Below are 22,129 nucleotides of genomic sequence, written 5' to 3' on the forward strand. Positions count from 1 at the left end.
TAGCGTGCCGTGAGATCTGGGACATATCCGCAGTCAGAGTGGAAAGTGACTGCTAAAATATATTTTTTAAGTTATCTTTCCAACCAGCACGGCTCGGAAATCCGAAAGCTAAGAGCATTTGTATTATTCATTATTCTGAAGAACTGCTGAGGGCATACCGCTCAGGGCTTCTTCCTGAACCGCAGAACACCGAAAAAGAAACTTTATATAAAAAAAAGTTATTCCACGCTCTACAAGTTGTCCTTAAGCTGACTGACGTTCAATAAGAAAAAAAAGTAAAAAAGAAACATTCCAAGCCATGTGAACCAGCAAACAAATTTTCAAGAGCGTTTTTAAAACATGAAATGACGAAATGGCACAACGGTTACCCTTACAATAGCGTTCAGGTTAGCCCAAACACTGTGCTCGACAGTTGATAAATCTCAGTAATTGTACTGAAGGGTTGAACAAACGCCTGTATACCTCATTGCCTTAAACTCGCCCAAATTTCAACACACGTGACAGAAGCTTACGGAAAACCACTTGGCACGTCGACTGAAGTTTTAAGCTCAGTTATTTGCGATGAAACCATAACATAAAAGGTCCATTTAATTGCTAAAATTAGCTTGTTTCCGATAAATTAAAAATAATTTAGAGGATTTTAAATGGCATCACAAGGGTAAAGGGGCACAAATCTCGTGGAGGACGACTTTATCGGGTGAAGAAGAAAATAGAAAACTGAAACCGCCGCCCTAACTATCTTTTATCTCACATTTGAGCTCGGCAACATTTAACGTAAGGACTTTTGCCTAATAAGTTTCAGATAAGAGCGCTCATAGAACTGAAAGGCTGAGAGGCCGAGAGTCGCGTGGGTGGGGGACCGGGGGAGGTGGGGGGAGGGAAGCGGAGGCGGAGGGTGAACCGAATAACACGTTAATTCCTTGTTGTTACTGTGTATATATTGGCTGTTTTTATGAATTAGTTCCGTGGCTAACATGAGCATCAATCAAAAAGAACCCATATCGAATTTTGTGTGGTATTTCAGGCGAGGTGTCGTTTACCTGCATAACATAAATTTCTTCACCATCCGTGGATGCCTGTTTATCTACATTTCACCTAAAAAGGACTGCAGTTATGGGTCAGTTGAAAAGGGAAACAAATATATGAATTCTTCAGGTATGCATTCTAACTAATTCATTGTGAGGGGACAGTGTTGTCCTTAAGTTTCCTCACGTTTGTACGCAGACGTCTTACAGCTATTAAAGTGATACGTGGCCTTAAAGTTTGTTGAAAAGAATCAGTTATACAGCTACGCCACAAAGTACGAGCCTGTCACCTTTCAGATGGAAAAATAAATCGAAAATTTACCTATACCTAACATTTAGACTTAAGTTAAATCAAAGAAACTTCTGAGAAATAAACCATCTCGGTCAAAGGTCGTTGCTGAGTCAGTGATGCCGTTATTGATGTCGAAACACTACAGCGCCAATGTCTTAGAAAGTGAACTATAGGCGAGCCTGTTAATTTCATTCCTAATCTTTGCTTTTCTCCATGCTCAATTTTTTCGAGGCGTGCAAATGCAATTCAACACGCAATGCTCAAAAATTCAATTGTTAGCTAATCGAGGAGGCACAAATAATAGTGACCCCGTTCAGGTGCCCCTTCCGTTACCTCCCACTTCCTCTCCCCGGCCAGAATGACGCAAGCGCAATCCGATCGGAAGTGGCACATACACAATCATGGCGGCCGGTTGAATGATATGAAGTTCACTTTTTGACTTTGGATTTTGTACACGAAATGGGCTCTAGGTTAAGGTATGAATTTGCTTCATGTGCTAAAGGAAAATTTCTTGATTATGATTGATGGTTTTTTGTATTCAGGCCCTCTCCTGAGAGAATTTTTGAGTGCTTTTTGGAAGTCGCTTCCCCGACAGATTGTGAGGGTAGGTAGTGTACACATTTCAATTTTGAACCTACAAGAGTTCGATTCTGTGCGGCAAATCAAATGTAACGGACTCCATACTTTAAATGGCCCTTTCATTTGTTATTATCTGTTACTTAGCTTGTCGAAGAAGACGTGTAAAAGCCCATATAACGTTGATCATTTGGAAGGAAATTAGCTTATCTTTGGTAGCTTAAGCGTGATTTTAAATAGAAATTTGGATTTACGTTCTTATGCATGACCTTTGTTGTCCTTTATGACCTTCACTCTGTTTAACTTTTGCAATAACTCTTTGCTCAGTCTATCTGAAGTGTTTAAGTAACCGTACCTAAAGAATTTTGAAAAGTGCATACATAAATTTAGCTGTACTTCCGAGGCATTAACACCAATAACTTTTTTAAAAGCTTTCAAGTACGTGACATCACATGTTAGGTTTACTTGTTTCGGGTATTTGAATGGAAACACAAAACACCATCCAGTGTACAATGATGTACATAAGCAAATTGGGTTAAAATATTATAAGCTTGGGTAAACCCTGCTTCCTCTTATCACGATCTCATGTTTATATTTTTTGGATTGCTCAATGCATGATTTCACATGATGGGACTTTCCAAATTCTTGCTTGGTTTCCTCATGTCGTATTATGTTTCTCTTCACTTGCTTGCTCACTGGCTTGCATTAGTTACAAAATTACAACGATAATGTTTCGTGATGTGGTTATGTGCCGTTAATTGAAAAAAATATATCTAGTGAGGTTCTGAAAAACTGCTTTGTTTATACTTAATATGTGTCTCTGTTTTCCTTTTTCCGAATTCCTCGTTGCTTTCATAATAATTTATAACAATAGTTTTACTGTCTTCAGGGACTGAATTTTGTCCAAAATGCCCCCCTCTTTTAAGTTAAAGCATTGCAAAGACAAATTTAATGCACTAATTATCGATGACAGAATATGACTGAACCCTTGTCATTGTAGAGATGACCAGTTAAATCATTCTATAAAATGTTTCCTTCCATAATATTAAACTAGTCCACTACAACACATATACAACATTAGGTGGAATCAGAGCCAAGCCTATGCATTATACTTGAAGTACATAAATGTAAACTATACATTCATTTCCTGGTAATTTATGCATGCAGTTTCATTTGAAAGGTAGGTGTTAAAATACCTGCCTTTTGATTTGCATTTGAAGGAAAATAGATGTTTGTGGTAAATGTGAAAATGCTTATCTCCAGTTGTGGAATAGATCTTTATTTAATTTATCTTAGTGAGCTACCTGTAAATGACAAGTGCCTTCTCTTTAGTCAGTAGAAACCCAGTATTTAGTTCTGATTGGTGAAGGACTTATTCTCAGGAATTATGCAAAAAACTGATGTCGTTTGACGTCTGATATTTTTTTACAGGTCCAGAAACAAAGTTTATTCATCCTACAGACTTTGATGAAAAAGTAGGTGTCTAATGTGAATTGAATTTAGAATGATCCAGAATGCATTTTCCATTATTAGCCCAGTTATTAGAGGCTATCCCATAGTCTTTCTGCAGAGGGTGTATATCTCTATCCATGGTACGATTGTTTTGCTTTATTCTTGTGTATAATTATAATTATAATGTGTCTTTTTAAGGCGGGATTTTATCGTACTGAGTGTCCAAGTATCTTGAGGATGATCACTGTTTAAATAGTTAAACTAAGGTAAAATCTTAGATTAGCAGAAAGCCTAGATCCTAGACTGAGACTGGAGATCTCCAAATAAGTTTGCACTCAAGACAGTAGAAACAGTCTTCTGTCCTTCCTTATGTTCTCTCCCAGACCCCCTCCCCCTAGGAGAGTGCCATCTAATATCCCATAGAAAGTTTGAATGTCCCCATTTCATTTATCAACTTAAAGCATGCATGGTTGAAAGGTTAACCTTGTCCTTCTTTAGGTTGATGACCCTGGCCTGCAAATTGTAGTGGGCACTGTGAGTTTCTTAGTATAGTAGGCATATAAAGAAAGGTTTGTTTAGTTAATAAAAATTAATTTGTTTTAATCCTTCAGGAAGCACTGAAGGCAATTCCTCAGTTTTGTTATCCCTGTGTCTCAAGCTCGTAAGTACACTTTGCATGTTAATTGATAATTCATTGTAAATGTATATACTGCTTGTTAGTAGATGACCACACTTCACCTTTGTTTAATTTTGCGTTTTTTTGTAAATACAAGTTGAATTGATTTTTTTTCCACAGGGAAGCTGTTCAACACTACACATTTGTTCTTACTGATATAGAAGGCAAATATAGATTTGGGTTTTGTCGTTATTCTCCTGAAGTAAAGACTTGTCTCTGCATTCTAAGGTAAATATGATACATTGTACTTATACAACTGCTTGTTTTAATAATTTCTGACATTTTCTATCTGTTTCCTGAGATCTTTGTCTTTTTCTTTCTTTCTCTCTCTCTTTTTTTTACAAAAAAAAAAAAACAAAAAAACTAGTTATTTATTTCACAGGACTTTACATTTTCTGTACAGTCCACTTATGTTTCTCTGAATGCTCCAGATCAGTCATCTCATATATATTTTCAGTATTTTCAGGTTTTGATAACAATGGTTTTTCTTTCATGTTAGTCTCATGCTATGTGGGTTGTAAACATCTTAGTATTTAGTAAGTAATCAACTTGATTGCCATCCTATACTTGTTTCAGCTATTTGCCATGGTTCAAGATCTTTTATGAGCTTTTGAACAGGATTGCAGATTTGAAGAGAGCAAATGAGGTAAATAATCTTATATTAGATACATGTATGAGCTCATTATTTGCATATCAGATATAGTCTATGCAGTTTGTATTTGCTCCAGATAAGTTACATGTAGACGACAAAAGGTGCAGAGGCAAACCTGTGGCAGAATTAACTGGCCTTTTTGTGAGGTGTCTCTAATGTAGGGAGTGTTTCAATAAGAGCTGTATGGATTGGTGCATGGTCATAATCGAGTGGGATGATTGCGTTGTGTTCTTGGATAAGACACTTACAGTAAACTACTTTGTTCACAGTGTTCAGGGTGCAAAGAAAACCAGTTTTCAGGCTTGAAAAATAAAATTCTTACTTAATGTTTTGCAGTACTTCTGTATGTTGAACTTCCTAAAAGATTTTTCCAAAAAAAAAAAAAGTTGCCTTGAACCAACTGCAAAACACCTTTAGAACTATCATACGTGAATTTCTTTGTGCACTATGCAAATTTCTTGCTGCTGGGTAGAATTGCAATGAACTAGCATCCCATTGTGGGTGGGGTGGGGGAGGGGGTAAAAGTACTCCTACAATGTAATTGCTTAATGCAGCAGAAACCTGTGAGGTCCTTCAATGTCTGTGACTGGAATGGATGTCTCTATGTCTTTTACAAAGGAACTGGTACCATCAAAAAGTTATTACCTAGGCCAGATTCCCCTCCTCCACTAAAGCTAAGACTGTTGTTGCTGTGAATGTGCTGACAAGAAACATTTCTGTTTGTGTTTTTAGGTTAATTCAATTCTTCCTATACTGAATCAGCTCTTAAGCCAGTCACCTCCAACACCAGGTTCTCCCTTAGCCATCACAGTGGATAGTAAAAGAGTAAGTGTTTATCCAAGTCAGGCTCCAAAGAAAATCTCTTTCCAGTTGCTCTTTAGCACGTAACAGAGCCATTGTATATTACCCTTTGAAAGTCCTCTCTCATTGGCCTTACTGTCAACTGAAATATTAATTACATGCTTAAATCTGGCAAATGATGGATACATGCCTTTGAATAAAATTCTCCAGCCTGACAGGGAAATCTGTTATCCTTACACAATCAAACAAGACCAGGGCTGTCAACCTGTTATGGCTGAGTATGCTTCATTTTCCCTTGATTCTATGGGTGAAATTGCTTGTTGTTGATAGGATTCAACCGCAAAGTAACAAGTTTGCTACAAGTGTGGAGAACGAGGCTATGGGTGACTTAAAACTTAATGGCAGCCCTGAAGACTACTGTATATTCGTACCTCAAACTACATGTACACCTCGTAATGAGGCTGAAAGCTTGAATCAGTAGCCACAGGACTAGCTGGTAACTTTGTAGGTGTGCTGCTTTATCTAGCACTGATGACGAAGCAGCAAATACGTGTAGATATACATGTATCTTATGGTGTTTTTATTACATATTTAGGACTTTTCCTTTGTTGTACCAGACAATACTAAGCTGCCAAGCATACCAGATGATGTAAGTAAATATTAAATCCTTCATTCCTTGTACTGTAACAGTTACATGCAACAAAGAGATTTGACTATGCAGTTGTTGGAATTTAAAACTCTCAACCACTAAATTTGTCTTAAATTAACATATTTTTGAAACAATTTCCCCCTAAGAAAATATAATTCTCTCTAGATATATTGATCATTTTCTAACCATTAAGTTTCCAGGAATTAATGTAATGTAGGGTTTTAAATGTCCTGAATGAAAGTCAGATATTAAGTCAACTAATATTGAAAAGCATTTTTACCGGTAATAAAATGGGAAATTATTTTCTTAAAGAAATGATTTTTTTCTATTATGCAGAGGAACTTAACTGATTACTTTGCTGCTGTGGAGCCATCTAACATGATTTGTATTTTTGCCAGGTAAGATTATTTATTATGCCTCGTAATGTACTATTCATGCATGTACAGTACTACTTAAATTTAAGTTGACATTCGCTCGAAATTCAAATGACCTGACTTGATGCCCGATCCTTGAACCGCCAAAACTGAGTTTTGAGTCAATTTGTTTGAGTTTTGAGTTGAGGTGTTCAAGTTTTGAGTCAAGAAAACAAAGAAACAAAGAACTTATCTTCTCATTTATTTGTGATTGCTATTGTTATGTATTTGAGAAATAACTCATTTCCTATTCACCGGTGTCCCCTAGAAACTAAAGACTTGAAACTCAAGACTTGAGACTCAAAACTTGTGTTTCAAAACTCGATTCTCAGTTCTCAGGGATTGATTATCAAGTTTCAAGTTGAGACTGTCAACTTACGTTTGGCTGGCACTGTAGTGTCATATAACATTTTTGTAATAATTTATTGTCTTATGTACATATAAACCTGTTTCTCGGGGTGTTTACAAAGCTCAATGCCACCTGTGGGTCAAAAAAGTTAACTCTAAGGATTCATCTTAATTTCATTGCCAAAGAGGTTTTATTATCATAATGTATTAGACTACTGTATATTGCAAGACTGGCAATTAAACTTAGCGTAATATTAATAGTGCTTTACGGCATTCCATTTTTCAGTATGTTCTTTGAGAGGCGAATAATCGTGACATCCAAGAAGCTAAATTTAGTAAGTATACTTGTAGCATGGAAGGAAAGTCAAATTAATTGAGAGCACTTGCACTGTTTTACATGCAGGAATTTGTTGGTACTCATCTTGATTTGTGGAATAGCAAAGGAGAATATAGATTGTAGGCGTTATGTTACTGAAATATTTTTTTTTGTTTTAGCTGACTGCTTGTACATATGGTGCGGCATCTCTGTTGTATCCAATGTATTGGTAAGTTCTGAGGATCTTTTCAGCTCTAAACTGAAGTCTTTCACTTTATTGAATTATTTATTTGAGTTGTACTGTCAGTATGAGATGAAAATGTAGCAAAAATTGTGTGTTAATTAGAAACAGGATTTGCAATGGTTTTTGCAACAGACTTGCAATTGCATTTTTCTACATGTAGTTTCAAGTTCTTCAAGTTCACAGCAAAACATATGCATGCATGCATGCCTTAGGAAATGAATATTAAATGATTTCATTATTTGCAGTATTTACAGATGCTACTGATATTGACTTGTTTTTGTTTGTGATTTCCAGGCAACACATGTTTGTTCCCATTGTGCCTCCACACCTCTTAGACTACTGTTGGTAAGCGAAACTACTGCTGATCGATCATGCCATTCACACAAGTTTACATCATTAGTTTATCATTGTAATAATTTTTTGGGAAGAGATTATCTGTAATCTGACCAAGTCTAGACCCTTGAAGAGCAAAGCAATATGAAACAAAAATTCCAGAATAATAAATCTAATGGATTTATTTCTGAGGGTTTTATTGTTAGAAGGATTTTTGCCTTTTGTATTCAGTTGAATTAGTTTTGGGGGTCAATTTTTTGAGGGAAAGGAGGGTGGTTAGGTGTTTGATATCCAGCTTAACTGTTGTATAATGAAATATCTGTTTTATTTTCATGATAGTGCACCAATGCCATTCTTGGTGGGAGTGCATGCATCATTAATGCCGGTATGTGGAAAATAGTTCTAAATTATTACCAATAGTAATTAGTTTGTAATTCCTATGACACTTGACAGCATGGCATGACCTTAATCTGGAGCCTGTTAAATTTTCCACTTATGTATCTATTGTACAGTATATTTGTAACTTCTTTGACAGGGTACTTTGAATGAAGTCTAAAGCAATTTAATGTAATCTAAGTGTGTAGCACCAATTTTCATAGTACCTGATTCTGGATTCTTCTTATAATGCTAGCTGATGTTAGTAGTAGATTAGAGCATATTCTGACATATATTTACGATGATTTTCTTCATTCCTGTTGCATGTCTGGGTGTCTGCTAGACTATTATAATACACACATGTATACATGTCTGTAATATTATAATAGAATTGTTGTACATGTTGTAGAGGCTTAATGTCATGTTTTAAGGTTTTGTTATAATTTTTGTCTGTCATTGTGTTTCTTTAGAAAGTGCGTCAAATGCCACTAGATGAAGTTGTAATTTTTGATGCTGATACAAATATAGTGGAGAGTCCATTTGATGATATTTCACAGCTGCCACCCGATGCTGTAAGTCAGTCATAGTTGTGCATTTGAAATTTGCCTTCTCATAATAACATGATTTTCTCTTATGGATGTTTGGCATGTTGCCTTACTGTAAGTTTTGGGCACTGGGTTGAGTAAGGTTAAGTCTGCATACGAGGCCAAGTAGCACATCAGGCGGATGCTTATCTCCAGTTTCTGTAGCGTGACATGTTTAGGAGTATTTGTACTCCCCCTGGAAGGGATGCTAGTCCATCGCAGGGTTACCCTAACCCCCAGCATATAATTTACCAGTAGAGAGGCATTTTGAGAGGAAACTGTCTTCCCCAAGAACACAACACAATGACTTCAGCCAGGGCTGGACCCAGACTTCTCAATCTGGAGTGGATTGCACTAAACATGGGGCCACTATACACCTCTTGTAACTGGGTCAGGTGTCTTTGTGGAATATTTTGAAAAGACCCACAATGAAAAACGGTTGAATCAAAATTAAGAGTATGTTTTGGAATTCATTTATGACCATTATAACCTTACAGAAAAATGCTTGTTCTTGCATTTTAGGTGTATACTCTAAAGAACACTCTCAAGAAACCTGTTTATCCAATTGATGACAATGTCTCCAGGGCATTTCTTTGTGCCATGGTGTCACTTATTGGAGGTTACAGAGATGCCTTGCGACTCAAACCTGTAAGTGTACACTTTAACAACTATTTCAATTTAGTTTTCATTGCCACAATAATAAAATACTAATAATAAATAAGCATTTTTATGCAGGATGACCATTTCAATTATAAGAACTACTATCAACATGGGTCCTTCGTAAAAATAAACAAATAAATAATTAATAAAATAAAGTATAAAATATGCAAAAATCTAAAAAGCTTTATAAGAAATCTGAAAAAATACATATAAAAAGAGATAAAAAGACTGGAACTAGATTCATATACAATTATTGAAAGTATCTGCCCCTTTATGAAAAAACACTCTTTTAGTCGATTCTAATTTAACCCCATCAAGCCGTTTGTCAATGTTGACAAACGGCTTGTTTGTATGAGAAAATTGCATGCGGTATATTTTAAAGGGGCTCAGTCATGGTATTTTGAGTTATTTTGGCCACATACAAGATTACCTTTAAATGGTAGGAAACATGAAAATAACAGTTTAATAAGACAGAAAAACACCAAAGAGATAATGATAAACCATAAAGGAACAAGGATGGCTAAGGATGGAGAAGATTAAGATGGATTACAAACGACAAATTTGAAAAACTGAGGTTAAACTTTTCAATATGCGCAAACGGTGACTGAGCCCCTTTAAGGGCTAAATTGCAACCAAGTGATAATGTGTTTTCAGTTTTCAGTTTTTCAGGGTTTTTTTCGTTGCGATGTGTGCACATACTCTAAGATGAGAAAATGACGTTTGGATGTAGCATTAGCTAAATCTGTAACCTGTTGGTATTTTTTGTTCTTTTGAACTCATTGCTGGACATTGCAGAGACGCAGTTGATGTATACTGCTGCACAGACTAAAACAAACTCATCTGGTCTCAAACCAAATTCAAGTGTGGCAGAACTTAAGTGATTAAATATTGAGTTAATTATTTGTTTTGAAAATCTGCCCACTCTGTTCCTTCTGTCTCTTGTGTAGCTGATTGAGTGGTTCTAAGATTTTGTTTTGTGCTTATTGTTCAACTTTAGGGCGAGAAGATCTTCTTTGATAGAGACGTGTGAGTACTTTGTGTTTGTTAATTATAACCTGCATTTGATCTACATTGAGCTGCAACAATGACTTAACTGTAGTGTATTGTACTATTTTGTTAAGAAATATATTAATTAAGTTTAAAACTGTAAGCGACTGTGACCACTTTTAGAACTAAAAGTTTGAGATTTTCTTTTGTTCTTAACCTCCCGTAAGCGACCACTTGACGGATAATAGAGTGGAAATTGGATTTAAGGTGTTGTAACATTATCGCATTCCTGGATAGTACAAGAGAAGGAAATTTCTAACGGGAAGTACCATATTTTTTCTCGAAACTGACGTTTCATGTGAATAAAACGTTTAAAACATGTGGTAAGTCTCCATAGGTACAATATGCTAGTGAGACAAAATTTTGTCCCAATATGGTCTTCGCTCTCGTAAGCGATCACATATACCTGGCTTTTTGGGTGGTCGCTTACGGGAGGTTCCACTGTCGTGGCCTTTTTTAGTGTAAATGGTAATATTTCTGTTTGTTGTCATAGATTTGTTCAGGCGAAATCAAACAGTACAAGACAGCTGTTGGAGTTCATTCTTCAGCTACAGATCTTTGAGCAGGTAATGGCTTAATATTTTATGCGCTTGTTTTCGTATTGATCAGCGTAGTGACTGAGTAGGGAGCTATCCTAGATCTGATAATTAAGCGATTTCCGTTACTCTTTTGTCGTCTATTACAAGCATGTTAATATCACGCGCGTTGTTGTTATCACAGATTGTAACTGAACTTTAAATTTCTAATTGATGATGAATCTGACGCCTTTGAATACAATATATTTCGATGTAGGCATTGAAATTTGTTTTATTTTTATTTGCAGTTTATTGCAGAAAGGCTGGACATGTTAAATGATGGAAGAGGATTTAATGATGCATTTGAAGAACAGATCGGTCTGCAAGCTGAAAGTAAGTAAATTAGCATTTTATCTGGCTCTTTTTTTTTTAACTCTAATTATTTTCTGGCCAATATGTAATGTTTTTTTCGGCGGGTGAACCAAGAGCCGGAAAACACGTATGCTCTCTCTAAGCCTAATGTAAAATCTCTCTCTTTGCTGGAGCGCTTGATTAACTTGTGTCACTCTCATTTTGAGTTGTTTAACTGGGGAGATTGGTTCATAAACAGTGTGCAAAATGTTGGAGCCAATCAGAGTAAATGTATTATCTTATTAACCAATGAGCTGCAAAGCTGCAACCAGTCTTGATATGGCTTGCGTAACTTTTTCCCACCCCAGCTGATAACGAAGTATATTTGATAATGAATGTTCTTGTCCGGCCACCGGAGTAAAACAGGCCTTTGGAGAAATGTTTTCGATGTATATTGAGAAAATAATTATGTATAATTTCTTGCAGATAAAGGAAGCTGGAAGTCACAATACCAATTTTGGATGAAAGAGACTGTGGTAAGAAATTTATAACAAGACTTATCTGTAATCTTCTGTTTCTTCGCTGGGAGAACAGTTCGCGTTTTTATTCCTCCATATTGGATGAGCCGGCTGTAAACATAGCGCGAACTACAGAATTAATGCATCGGAAACGGAAAGATTGGTTCTGATATTTGTGTGGCGAGTACTCTGTAATTACTTTGGTTTAATTTTTTAATTTTAGATTGCAGTTTCAAAACACTCACGCCAACTAGCTATTTTAAACCAGTCAGATACAAGATCGAAACCAATCGCAAATTGGATCGAGAACTACGTTTTTCCCGCGCTTGGCGCCGGTGGCGCGTATTTGCTTTGAGTTCTTATTGGTTCATTGTGTTGCTTAAGTTCGCTGTGATTTGCTCTTTAATATGATTGCTCTGAGTTTGGTTTTATTTGATTTCTGACAAACACACAGTCTGTTATTGTAAAAGACCAACAATCGTTAGAAGTGTTGTTTACTGCCGTTTAGTTGTTTACTTGATGTTGATACTCTGTGTTATATTTACAGAAATCCGGCGGAGCATTCCTTGACAAGGTAAACTAACAACTTTTAGTTCATCGCAAGAAATGTTAGAAATGATTCTAGCGAAGTTTTCTTTCTTTCTGCCAAAAATTTACTTAACGCGCTTGGGTGTCCGGCATGTTTCAACCCATCCGTTGGTAGTGTTTTGTGTGCAGCTGCAGTTGCCGTCCTGACCCGCACGTGTTTTCGCGAGACAGAGCATTGGGTACTAGTTGACATTTTTAAGTAAACGCGTCAAAAAGTAGATTGTCAGTTATGAAATAATAATTTGGAATGTTCTTTGTTTTGCTCAGACGGAGAAAATGGTTAAAAAACAGTGCAAGAGCGGCTGGAAAACCGTGAAGAGTGGAATTAAGTCGGTTAAAGCTGACTTGGAGGACAAACTGAAGGGCAAGGTATTATAACATGTTAGATGCGATTGTCTTTTCATTGAGAAAGAAGAGGACTTCAGTTGTCCACTGTTGTGCTTGGAGGTTGTTTTTATGTTTTTTTTTCTTTTTTTTTTAAGAAAGCCTTCTTCCTCTGAGTATGTTAGAGCAATCACGCACTAACCCCCACTGGACGTTTAGTAGCACGCCCTTGTAAGGAGAAATTCATCCAGCCAATGTTTGTAACTGAACTTTGTTTGTAGGAAGAGGAGGAATTTGAAGGAGAGCAGAAGAGAGCCAACACTAACCCAGACGTCAAACCGTTTTCAATGCACAAACTGTCCCCTTTCAACAAAAGAAGAACGATTTCACCTTCTGAGGTAAGAAAGTGATGGTCGACGTCCGTTTTATACAGAGATGCCCCTTCACTGTTTTTGATCTAATCTTGAAGATTTGTATCAAAGCAAATCAAACGGAAGATGCTGAACTGCTTTCGAAGTTATACGAAACCTACTGCGATGTCAAAGTATGGCGAGGTTATTACTGATTTCTTTGTTGTTTCCTTTATTTAATTTAGTTTGCAAAAATCAAAATCGAAAGTGGCGCGAAAGAGCGCCCTCCCAGACCTCCTCCGCCCAAGCCCTACAGTGCTTCTGCCAGGCGTCCTCGCACTGGCGCCATTTCGACAGCAGAAGGCAAATCATCTCCTAAGCTAGTGACTCGGCGCAGTGCCCCTCATTTAACGGTGGAGCCTCTTGTGGGTGAACTTATCTCATTGGATGATAAACCAAACAACTCAAATGAAAATGAGAGTGCCCAGGGATCAACAGATTTAAAGGTGAGCAAAATAACACCAGTCGATATGACACTTACCCTAGGTTTCTGTGGTTAATATTCCCAGTACTTGCCTAGGGTTTCTTGCATGAAGTGACTAGGAGTACATTTCGCCCCCTTCCCCCTCCCCCTGGATGGGACACTAGTCCACCCAGGGCTACCCCCAGCGTTACCCTCATTTATACACGTGGGGGGGGGGGGGGGATAGGCAAGGTGAGAGTAAAGTGTCTTACCCAAAAACATAGCACAGTAACCCCGGCCAAGGCTCGAACCAGGACCCCTCGATCGGATGTCGTACCTACTGACAATTACGCTACCGCACCTCCCACGTGTTATATGTCAGTGCGTTTAAAGAGCAACTGAAACAGCAGCTCACTTCTATACAATGTGTATACACATGATCTGCTGTTTTTTTTTTTTTTTTACAGGAATTAGCTTTCTTAGATGCATCTAGTGAAGATTCAAATCGAATAGAACAAACTCAAACACACGACGGCTCTACAGGCGTCGTCACGCCTTCTGGAACTTTCAGCGTTGAGGAGCTGAACACTAGCATACGACGCACAAGCTCGGCGAGGCGAACATCGGAGAGCAGTGATGTGTCGCTAGAGCGGAGTAAGTCATCACCGTCTCGGACGAAGCCTCCAGTACCAAAGAGACCATCTGTCCAGAAAAAGCCTCAGGTGTCAGTAGACGCCTTATTAGAAAGCGCACAAACAGAGGACTCTATATCTCCATTGAGACCGGTGTCGTTGTCATTGTTACAAGATACAATGGCGTCGCTTCCTGTTGATGCGCAAGAGTTTTTGTTTTCGGATACGGACATTAACTCGCTTCCACTCGGTACTGGTGGACAGAGTAACATGAAAACAAACTTTAATGTGGAAAATAAAGGAAAAGAGTCTGAACTCCAAGAGAATTTAAAAGCTCAAAATCATATAGGGGCTGTGGATTTATCACGCCTGGAAATAAGAAGAGACAGTGGGCCTTATGATAATGTACCGAAGAACAATCAAGCGCTGCTTACACGAAATTTAGATATTAATACAGAAGAGAGCCATTGTGAGAATCCAAGTAAGACTTGTAATTCCCAGCAAAGTTGGGTTAGTTTTGATTGATGTAGCTAATATATGAAGGAGTAGAAATTTGTCGTGGGGGAGATTCGAGTCTGATCTGATTGGCTGCTCGCGTGTTCTCATACCTAATATTTATAATGTAAAAATAAAAATAAAATAATTCTTTTCACCACGGCAAATTTCTTCTAAAACAGTTTAAATATTTGGCGATATCGATGGTCACCTAGCGATTCTTGGTTGAACAACTCGAGCTCGTAGTAATATTGTAGTTAACAAGCGAATTTTATTGAGAAATAATTATAAGGATCTAAAAAGGAATTATGTCAATTTTCGTCGGTTCTATATTTGAATGAAATTTACTACTAGTATTTTTGAGGTCAGTGGCGTGTAGAAATCTTCGGGAACACGTTTGCTATATGTTTTAAAGTTTTAATCGTTTCGAGGAGTGATTGGACAATCTCGACACAGAAAGATCAGTTTGTCTTTTAAGACAAGGCCACTGTAGTTTTGTGGTACAAATTTAAGATGCAATCTGGTATTGCATTCACAACAAACCGTTGTACTATAACTTACGAAAAGTTTTTTTCTTGTTAAGAATAAAATATATACCCGTGATGTCGTTTCACGCCATTTGAGGCCTAAAAGTGATGAATCGATTGTTTCTCCATACTGCTCTGAAACGTCATTGAGTAGGCAAGTTATGAGAAAGTAGAACTTCATCAACCAGACAAGGCTGTCTCAATGTGCCAGTAAATGTCCATAATTAAATAAATTTCTTTTCCCTCTTTGGAAAGTATCTATTGGCTACGTGTATTTCTACTAGCACTGAAGGATTAATAAATGTAGTATTTTTATTACAAATGAAATATTTTTATTTTCCTCATTTGTTTTGTTGAGTGGTAAAAAAAAAGACCAATTGATTTTGTTTTACCTCCCAGCTCAAATCGTTTTCCGACTGGAGGGGAACGTGTCACGTGTCATGGGTCAAAACTCACTAACTCCCTTTAACTTTCGACAGGCACGTGATCAGGTCGTGCTCCTTGAAACCGCGGCAAATTTGTTGTGCCAGCTGGCGTCAAGCAAATAATTTTTTCACAGTTTGTTTCCTATTTTTGAGTTGGGAGGTAAAACAAAACACTTAATGGCTGGGCCCCATGACCTCAGCAATGTTCAACATTGAGGGTCTCGGGGAAGCAAAACGCAGTGTTTCCCTTGGGGCCAGTCATTAAGTGCTTATTAACCTCGGCTGTTAAGAGAACTCAGGCGCGTTTCCACTGGCCGAGGTAAGCTGATGATAGCTTCAGTGAGGTTCATGTAACGTACAGATTGTTTTTCCTTTAAGATAATTCGGACAAAAACATGGGTGCAAGAAACAACAGAAATGTATTTCAGCGTTTGCAATAGGCCATATTCGTAGTCTCGGTATTGGACTGGAACTAGCTTGTAACTGAGGCTAATGCAGGGAGTCTTTTCAAACGCAACTGACATTAATCTCTTTTTAATGATATTCCCCCGCATGAGCCTCCATTACAAGCTAGTTCCAGCCCAATACCGGGAAGACGAATATGGCCTATTCTAAGGTTGCAAAATAATCTCCAGTTCAGTTTGTATGAAATTAAACAAAAAGCAAACAAAAACCTCTGCAGCACCTGGGCGTTCGATTAATTGCTCTCATTTGAGTAGTCACATCATATAATTAGAATAACATTAAATTAACTCGACAGTTGACTCTTGGAGTGGACGGGTTAAGTAAATATCACGTTTATTGCTCCTTCAGGTGTTACGGACATCTACGTTTCCTTTAGCGCGATGAACACACTAGTTAATAGACTGGTACAAAAACGAATTCGGCTAACTTTGCCAAATTTAAAATAACGAATCTTTACTGCTGTACGGACCAGTAACTGGTTTACTCGACATAACTGGTTTGCCATCGGCTTTTGGACCCCACAAATGACCTCGTTAGAGTGTTAATTATATATTCTGTGTGAGAGAGATTTTTTTAAAAGGTACGGTACATGTACAGATGAATTATCAATTAAGAATAATCAGAAATAAAGGCGGTCGTTTGCATCGATTTCCTTGGCTTTTGTGTATATTTAGCTAACGGCGGTTACATTAATAGAATAGCCGAAGCATGTGTTGCGCCTTTGCCTGTTCAGGCGTTCAGTTAGTTGGGGTGCAGCGCGAAAAATAGCGCATGAATAAATAGGGAAGAGGCGCGGCGCGGGAAGGCTCCTCGTACCAAGTCTCTCTCTTCTTTTTTTCACTCAGCTGTTTTCTTACGCGCTGCGCGCCAACCAAATGAACGCCTGAAGAAGCAAGTTGCGCCGCCATAAGTACAGTAAAACAGATTTTGCGCTTCCTACACTTAAGCGATATTTCAAACAAATGATGCCCTCAGCACATGCAGCAGGGTGGGAAGGGGTCGCACTTCAGTGAATTTCTATTGCCATTTATTTTTAAAACTGCCGTTGAGTGATCTTGAGTGGCAAGCTCTATATTTACGTACTCGTTATTATTGGGGTTTAGATCTTTGCTTTATTCAGTACGGACCGAGAAAATATGGTGTTTGTTATCTCTCTTCCTTAGAAGAAAGGAAAACATTTCGTGTCAAGCACGCAGAAAACGACCACGCTGTTAAACACAGCCTGTAATACTGACCAATCATAGGTCGCGTGACATCCTGAGAGACTGGATGTGGAGCGAAAATAACGTTCAAGTCTAAGAAAAGGAGATTAGTGCATTCATGGTTCACAGTCTACACCAAATACCCGTGATTTTCTTTCACGGGAAATATATAGCGACTGACCGGCGGCGTGAGGTAAACCGCATGATAAATGCTGTAATTCTCCAAGGTATTAGTAGATAACGGGATTTTTCTAGTGAAGAAATGGGAGGAGGATAGAAGAGTAACCCATGCTTGCCGCTGTTTGTCGCTACAAAATTCACAAATCTTTTATGGCGGAAAGGAAGAGTTCATCATCATCATAGTTCCTAGCTATCTTCTGGGAGAATAGGGCCATTGACTTGTCTCCTCCAATCTCTTCTGTCTCTCGCAACAGTGACGGCTTCATTCTAAGTACCAAAACCCATCTTTTGCCTCTCTCCCTCTACAGTTCTCCTCTGTCTCCTTTGGTCGACTTGTACTCCTCTTTCCCTCAGGTGTCCAGGTTAGGGCAATACGTGCATGGATTAGGGCATGAAAACAACGCAGTTCTGTTTGCGGAATTCATCGTAAGCCAGGATAACACACACGGCGATAGATAACGGGAGACAAAACACAGAGTCGACCATGCACAGAATCACTAGACAGGTTGGTGGCTAGGATATATCCAATTACCCGGGCTTATGAGATTATCGGGAAAATCTACGATTGTCTAGGCGCGACGGTTCGAATACCAAAAACCAAAAACCAAAGAAAATTGACAAACGATGGAATAAGCTAGGGAAATAACGAGCTGTCTTCCTAATGCGGCGAACATAAAACTTAGGATGAGGTGGACTGAAGTGGCTGAAAATCATTTAAAGAGTGGATATGGAAATATATTTTTTTTGGAACAGGCTGCATGTGCACTCCCATATGAAAAGGTCAGTTATGCTTGCCGGAAAATTTGTATTAAACACCTAAAGGAGAATAATTTGGGCGTGACTCGAGCTTTCTTTGTCTCCTAAAAGATAGCACTTTAAACCAGCCGCTGCTTGGAAAAGGAGCCTGTGCTAGCATAGTAGACTGGACTCGAGAGAGCAGCGGAAAACGGAAATGAGAGCATTATTATTCTTCGGGTACATCCTAAACGATACTCTGACAGCTAAAAATAGTGGCGTTTGGCCTGAACACGCTAAGTGAGACTTACACCCTTAAGCGAGAATGCAGGCATCTAGTCCGAGCTTTTCATGCGGGAGTGTCTCCTCGCCCCAACCCCCCCCTCCGGGTATCCTGTAAGCCTCCGCTCTATCCTGTTAGCCATAATGGGCTTGTTTTTAGAGACGTGAAATCTGGCACAGCAAGTCTCCACATTGCTAACATTAATTTCGTAGCGATGCGTTCTTAAAATCCACAAAGTAAATATATGGATATAACTTATTAGACATCTCAATGTTAATCTTTGGATTTTATAATCCGTCCTTTGGCGAGACCGCAAATGACGCAATATACAGCGCTGTTACAGACCTGATACAGGGTTTTCAATAATTAACAATTATTCACCGTAGTGGAGGTGAATAGTGGTGGATATCCATCACTTCCAGTGACACTGAGGTGAATAATTGTTTTTGTATATACCACAGAAGCTGAATAATTAGCGGACCAAAACGTTATTTTATGTGTGACAAGCGGTCGGAAATTTTAAAATCTCTCGCGCCGGCTCAGGCTCGGAGGTGAATAGTACTTGCTAATCACCTCTGAGTTAACCAATCAGAGTGGGGGCATGACCCCCCTGCCTGCTGTACATGGGTATTTTTATTGACCACAAAGCAGGATTTTGTTTGACAAACTATTAATTTTTTGCAAAGAGGTGCATTTTGAATACCTTTCTAGGCAGATATCTCTCAGTGACACTTGATATCCACTTAGGCAGTAATTTCTTTGAAGTCCTTTCTTAAAACAAGTACAACTTCTCTGCTACTCATTCAAATGTACCAACATGGCAACAAACTGATTTTTAACTCTTCGGAAAAAAAAATGAGATGCGATAAACTTTACAACAAAATTCTTTCTACTAATATTCTTACAAAACAAAACCTCATTTTCAACTTTTCATTGATTCTCCCACGGTTCATTATTGAGGTATTTAATAATCATAAAATAATGAAAAATTAAATCATCTTATTAAATCATTTAGATGTCTTAGGTATCCTGAGATGAACAGTGATAACACTGATCGGCGACTACAAAGAACAAGTACGCTATTTCTTTGGAACGTTTATTTTGCCCGCTTTTTTGTAGCATTTAAAAATTTCAGTGGTCGTCGTTGTTGTTGTATTTGCTTTTTTTTTTTATTAATATTATTTTATTTTCATTAATGAAATCCAAACTGACGGCGGTAAGAGGTCCTACAGGCGGCGGTAGACCGCCGGTAACCGTCTTTTATTGAAATCCCTGCTGAGGGGACAGATAGTGTCATTGGTATCCAATGTCTCGCTTTCTCGAGGTCCTTTCTGTGTTAGTCGCAAGCGGGTCGCAAGAGAATTGAAGAAAACCTGTAAAACCGGTCTTTCAAATCAATGTTTGTACTCGCTTTTTGCGTTACTTGAATTCTACCGAGAGAAGTTGAATTACAAAACGACACGATGTGGTGGTCCGAAACGCGATGTAGTGATTCCCTTTCAAAAGGTCCTTTTGTAGTTTCTGGTTATTCAACGACCAAATAAGTAATTAATAAGTAATGCCCATCAAAGCTTGGAACAAGAGAGTTCTCCTCTTCTCCAAGTGTCGTCTTTTGATCCGTCTAGAAAACAAAACCAAAATAAGCTAAAAACTGAGCAAAAACTGAAGACGATGTACAGCTATAGAATACTGACCAGCCATAGCTATCTCTGTTTGAAAATATGTTCTTTTAGTGAACACCTTCCAATTTGTTTTCATTTAGTCCTGTAGTTAGCCTGGATAGATTACGTTGAGTCATGCAAAACGAAACAAAATTGGGATTAAGCAGAACACTGATCTTTATCACACAAAGGAAACGACAGATGGAAACAAGATAAAACAAAACTGAGATAGAAATCTTATAAATATATACTGATAGAATGTTGTGGAAGGAAGTTTTCCGAACTGACTCTACCGATTCTATTTCATCATGGCGCATGAGCTGAGAGTACGTACTGCTGGTCAAATGAACGCATTTTCTGTGATCTTTGTTGACTCGCAATATCGATAAATTTTCAGCGGGTTCTAATTCGATGAGAACGCTTGAAAAGTCAACGAGAGTCACGCTCATTTTCCGCGGCCGTAAAGAACGAGATACCTGGTAAAGCACATTTCTGTGCTACTGACACTTACTGATAATCCTATGGCAGAAATGGAAGGTCTTTGAAAGCAACTCTGTCCTGTCGTTGAATTAAATGAAAAATGAAAGTAGTTGTTGCTGATGATGATGATGACGACGACGACGATGTCGATTATGATGGAATCATATTCCGCATGGTATCATATCTGTATTAATCTCAGTTTGAGCAGTCTTCCACGAGTAGTTATTTGATTGTGAGGCCTCCTGGAAACAATGCCCACTGAAGTATATGTGGCCTTTACACAGCTTAAAGTCCTCGGACATCTATAATGTCGAAATACTTGATGCTCAGACTCTGAGCGACCTGCAATCAGGATTAAAAGAGCAATATATTAGCTGAAGATTAGCCGTTTTAATAGCTCCGGGTATTGTTTTTACAGGACTTGAACAATTAAAAAATCCCCCGGTAATAATTGAGTTAAAAAACGAACTCGCTCTTGTATGAAAAGCTGAAGAATTTCTGTTGACCCTTGACGCCCATTATGAGGAGCTTACAGTTGAGTGTTCCGTTATTCGTCGAGAGGGCGTTTGCAGCCATTGAAAAGAAATTGGGTAGTCCAAGGCAAAAAAAAACCCCTCATAAACTTAATTGGTTTCATCTCCGCACTTAAGGTAAACTTTTTACCGCTACCAAACATTAAAGGAATGGCCAACTCGCTGCTGAATGTTCGACTGACGACCGATAGACTGACTGACCGAATGTATGGGACCAAGTAAACTCTTTCTCGCTTTAGATGTCATTTTACTAACCCCAGTGCGGTTTTTGTAGTCTTCCACGTGGTCATTTTGGATTATGTTCTACGGAAGCAATAACAGTTCAAACACATGCCTAAATGAATAGCCCGATAGTATTTAATTGTCGAGACAAAGCTAAAATAAAATCTTCAGTAAATTTTAGACAGGAATAATTCGGCCTGCCGTAACGATTATAACGAAGAAAAATGCCAAACGCGAAGCGAGTAATTCTTTCTGTTGTTGAGACAAATCTCTAAACAATGTTTCTTTAACCTTACAACGAACTTAAGATGAGAACTTAAGCCATTTATTTAGCTTCCGAGTAAGAGTAGTACGTCAGGAACCTTTAAACGCCAAAGATTCCTGAGTGAAATAATTTGGATGAGAAGACTATCACCCGCATGTGCAAAATAATGAGGAATAATTTTTTCCTTAAAGTCAAAATCCAACATCTAACACTGTGATGAACTCACTAAGTTGCAATATATCCAGTTAATTCGATTTTTTCGCAGCGGTTACCGCTTTACGGATCACGTACAGAGCTCCCAGTTCCAACACAACTGAAAAAGCGCGGGAAATATGCACGCGTGGCTTGGCATTACATGACGTTTCGTCTACTCATCACAGACCGTACTTATTCCTTGTTGACCTCATACACAGTTAACATCAGGCACAAGTCCGCAATCATTATTTCATCTCCCTTTTAGACTCAATTTCTG

The 22,129-nt window shown here is 38.2% G+C and overlaps 1 protein-coding gene across 1 annotated transcript; it reads left to right on the forward strand.

The window, feature by feature from the left end:
* Nucleotides 1–1,375: 1,375 nt before the first annotated feature.
* LOC145463902 (DENN domain-containing protein 1B-like) lies at nt 1,376–15,540 on the forward strand. The gene is made up of 24 exons (XM_081447727.1): nt 1,376–1,793; nt 1,860–1,921; nt 3,325–3,368; nt 3,957–4,006; nt 4,142–4,249; nt 4,598–4,667; nt 5,406–5,498; nt 6,070–6,123; nt 6,460–6,521; nt 7,171–7,219; nt 7,380–7,429; nt 7,739–7,789; nt 8,117–8,162; nt 8,623–8,724; nt 9,259–9,384; nt 10,394–10,422; nt 10,937–11,009; nt 11,267–11,351; nt 11,796–11,845; nt 12,375–12,401; nt 12,683–12,784; nt 13,021–13,137; nt 13,335–13,595; nt 14,020–15,540. Exons 1-24 carry the CDS (start codon nt 1,777–1,779, stop codon nt 14,707–14,709), a joined length of 2,418 nt encoding a protein of 805 aa, XP_081303853.1. The 5' UTR covers nt 1,376–1,776; the 3' UTR covers nt 14,710–15,540.
* Nucleotides 15,541–22,129: the final 6,589 nt, after the last annotated feature.

Source organism: Orbicella franksi, chromosome 1 (assembly GCF_964199315.1).
Source record: "Orbicella franksi chromosome 1, jaOrbFran1.1, whole genome shotgun sequence".
In the NCBI taxonomy this organism is placed as follows: domain Eukaryota; kingdom Metazoa; phylum Cnidaria; class Anthozoa; order Scleractinia; family Merulinidae; genus Orbicella; species Orbicella franksi.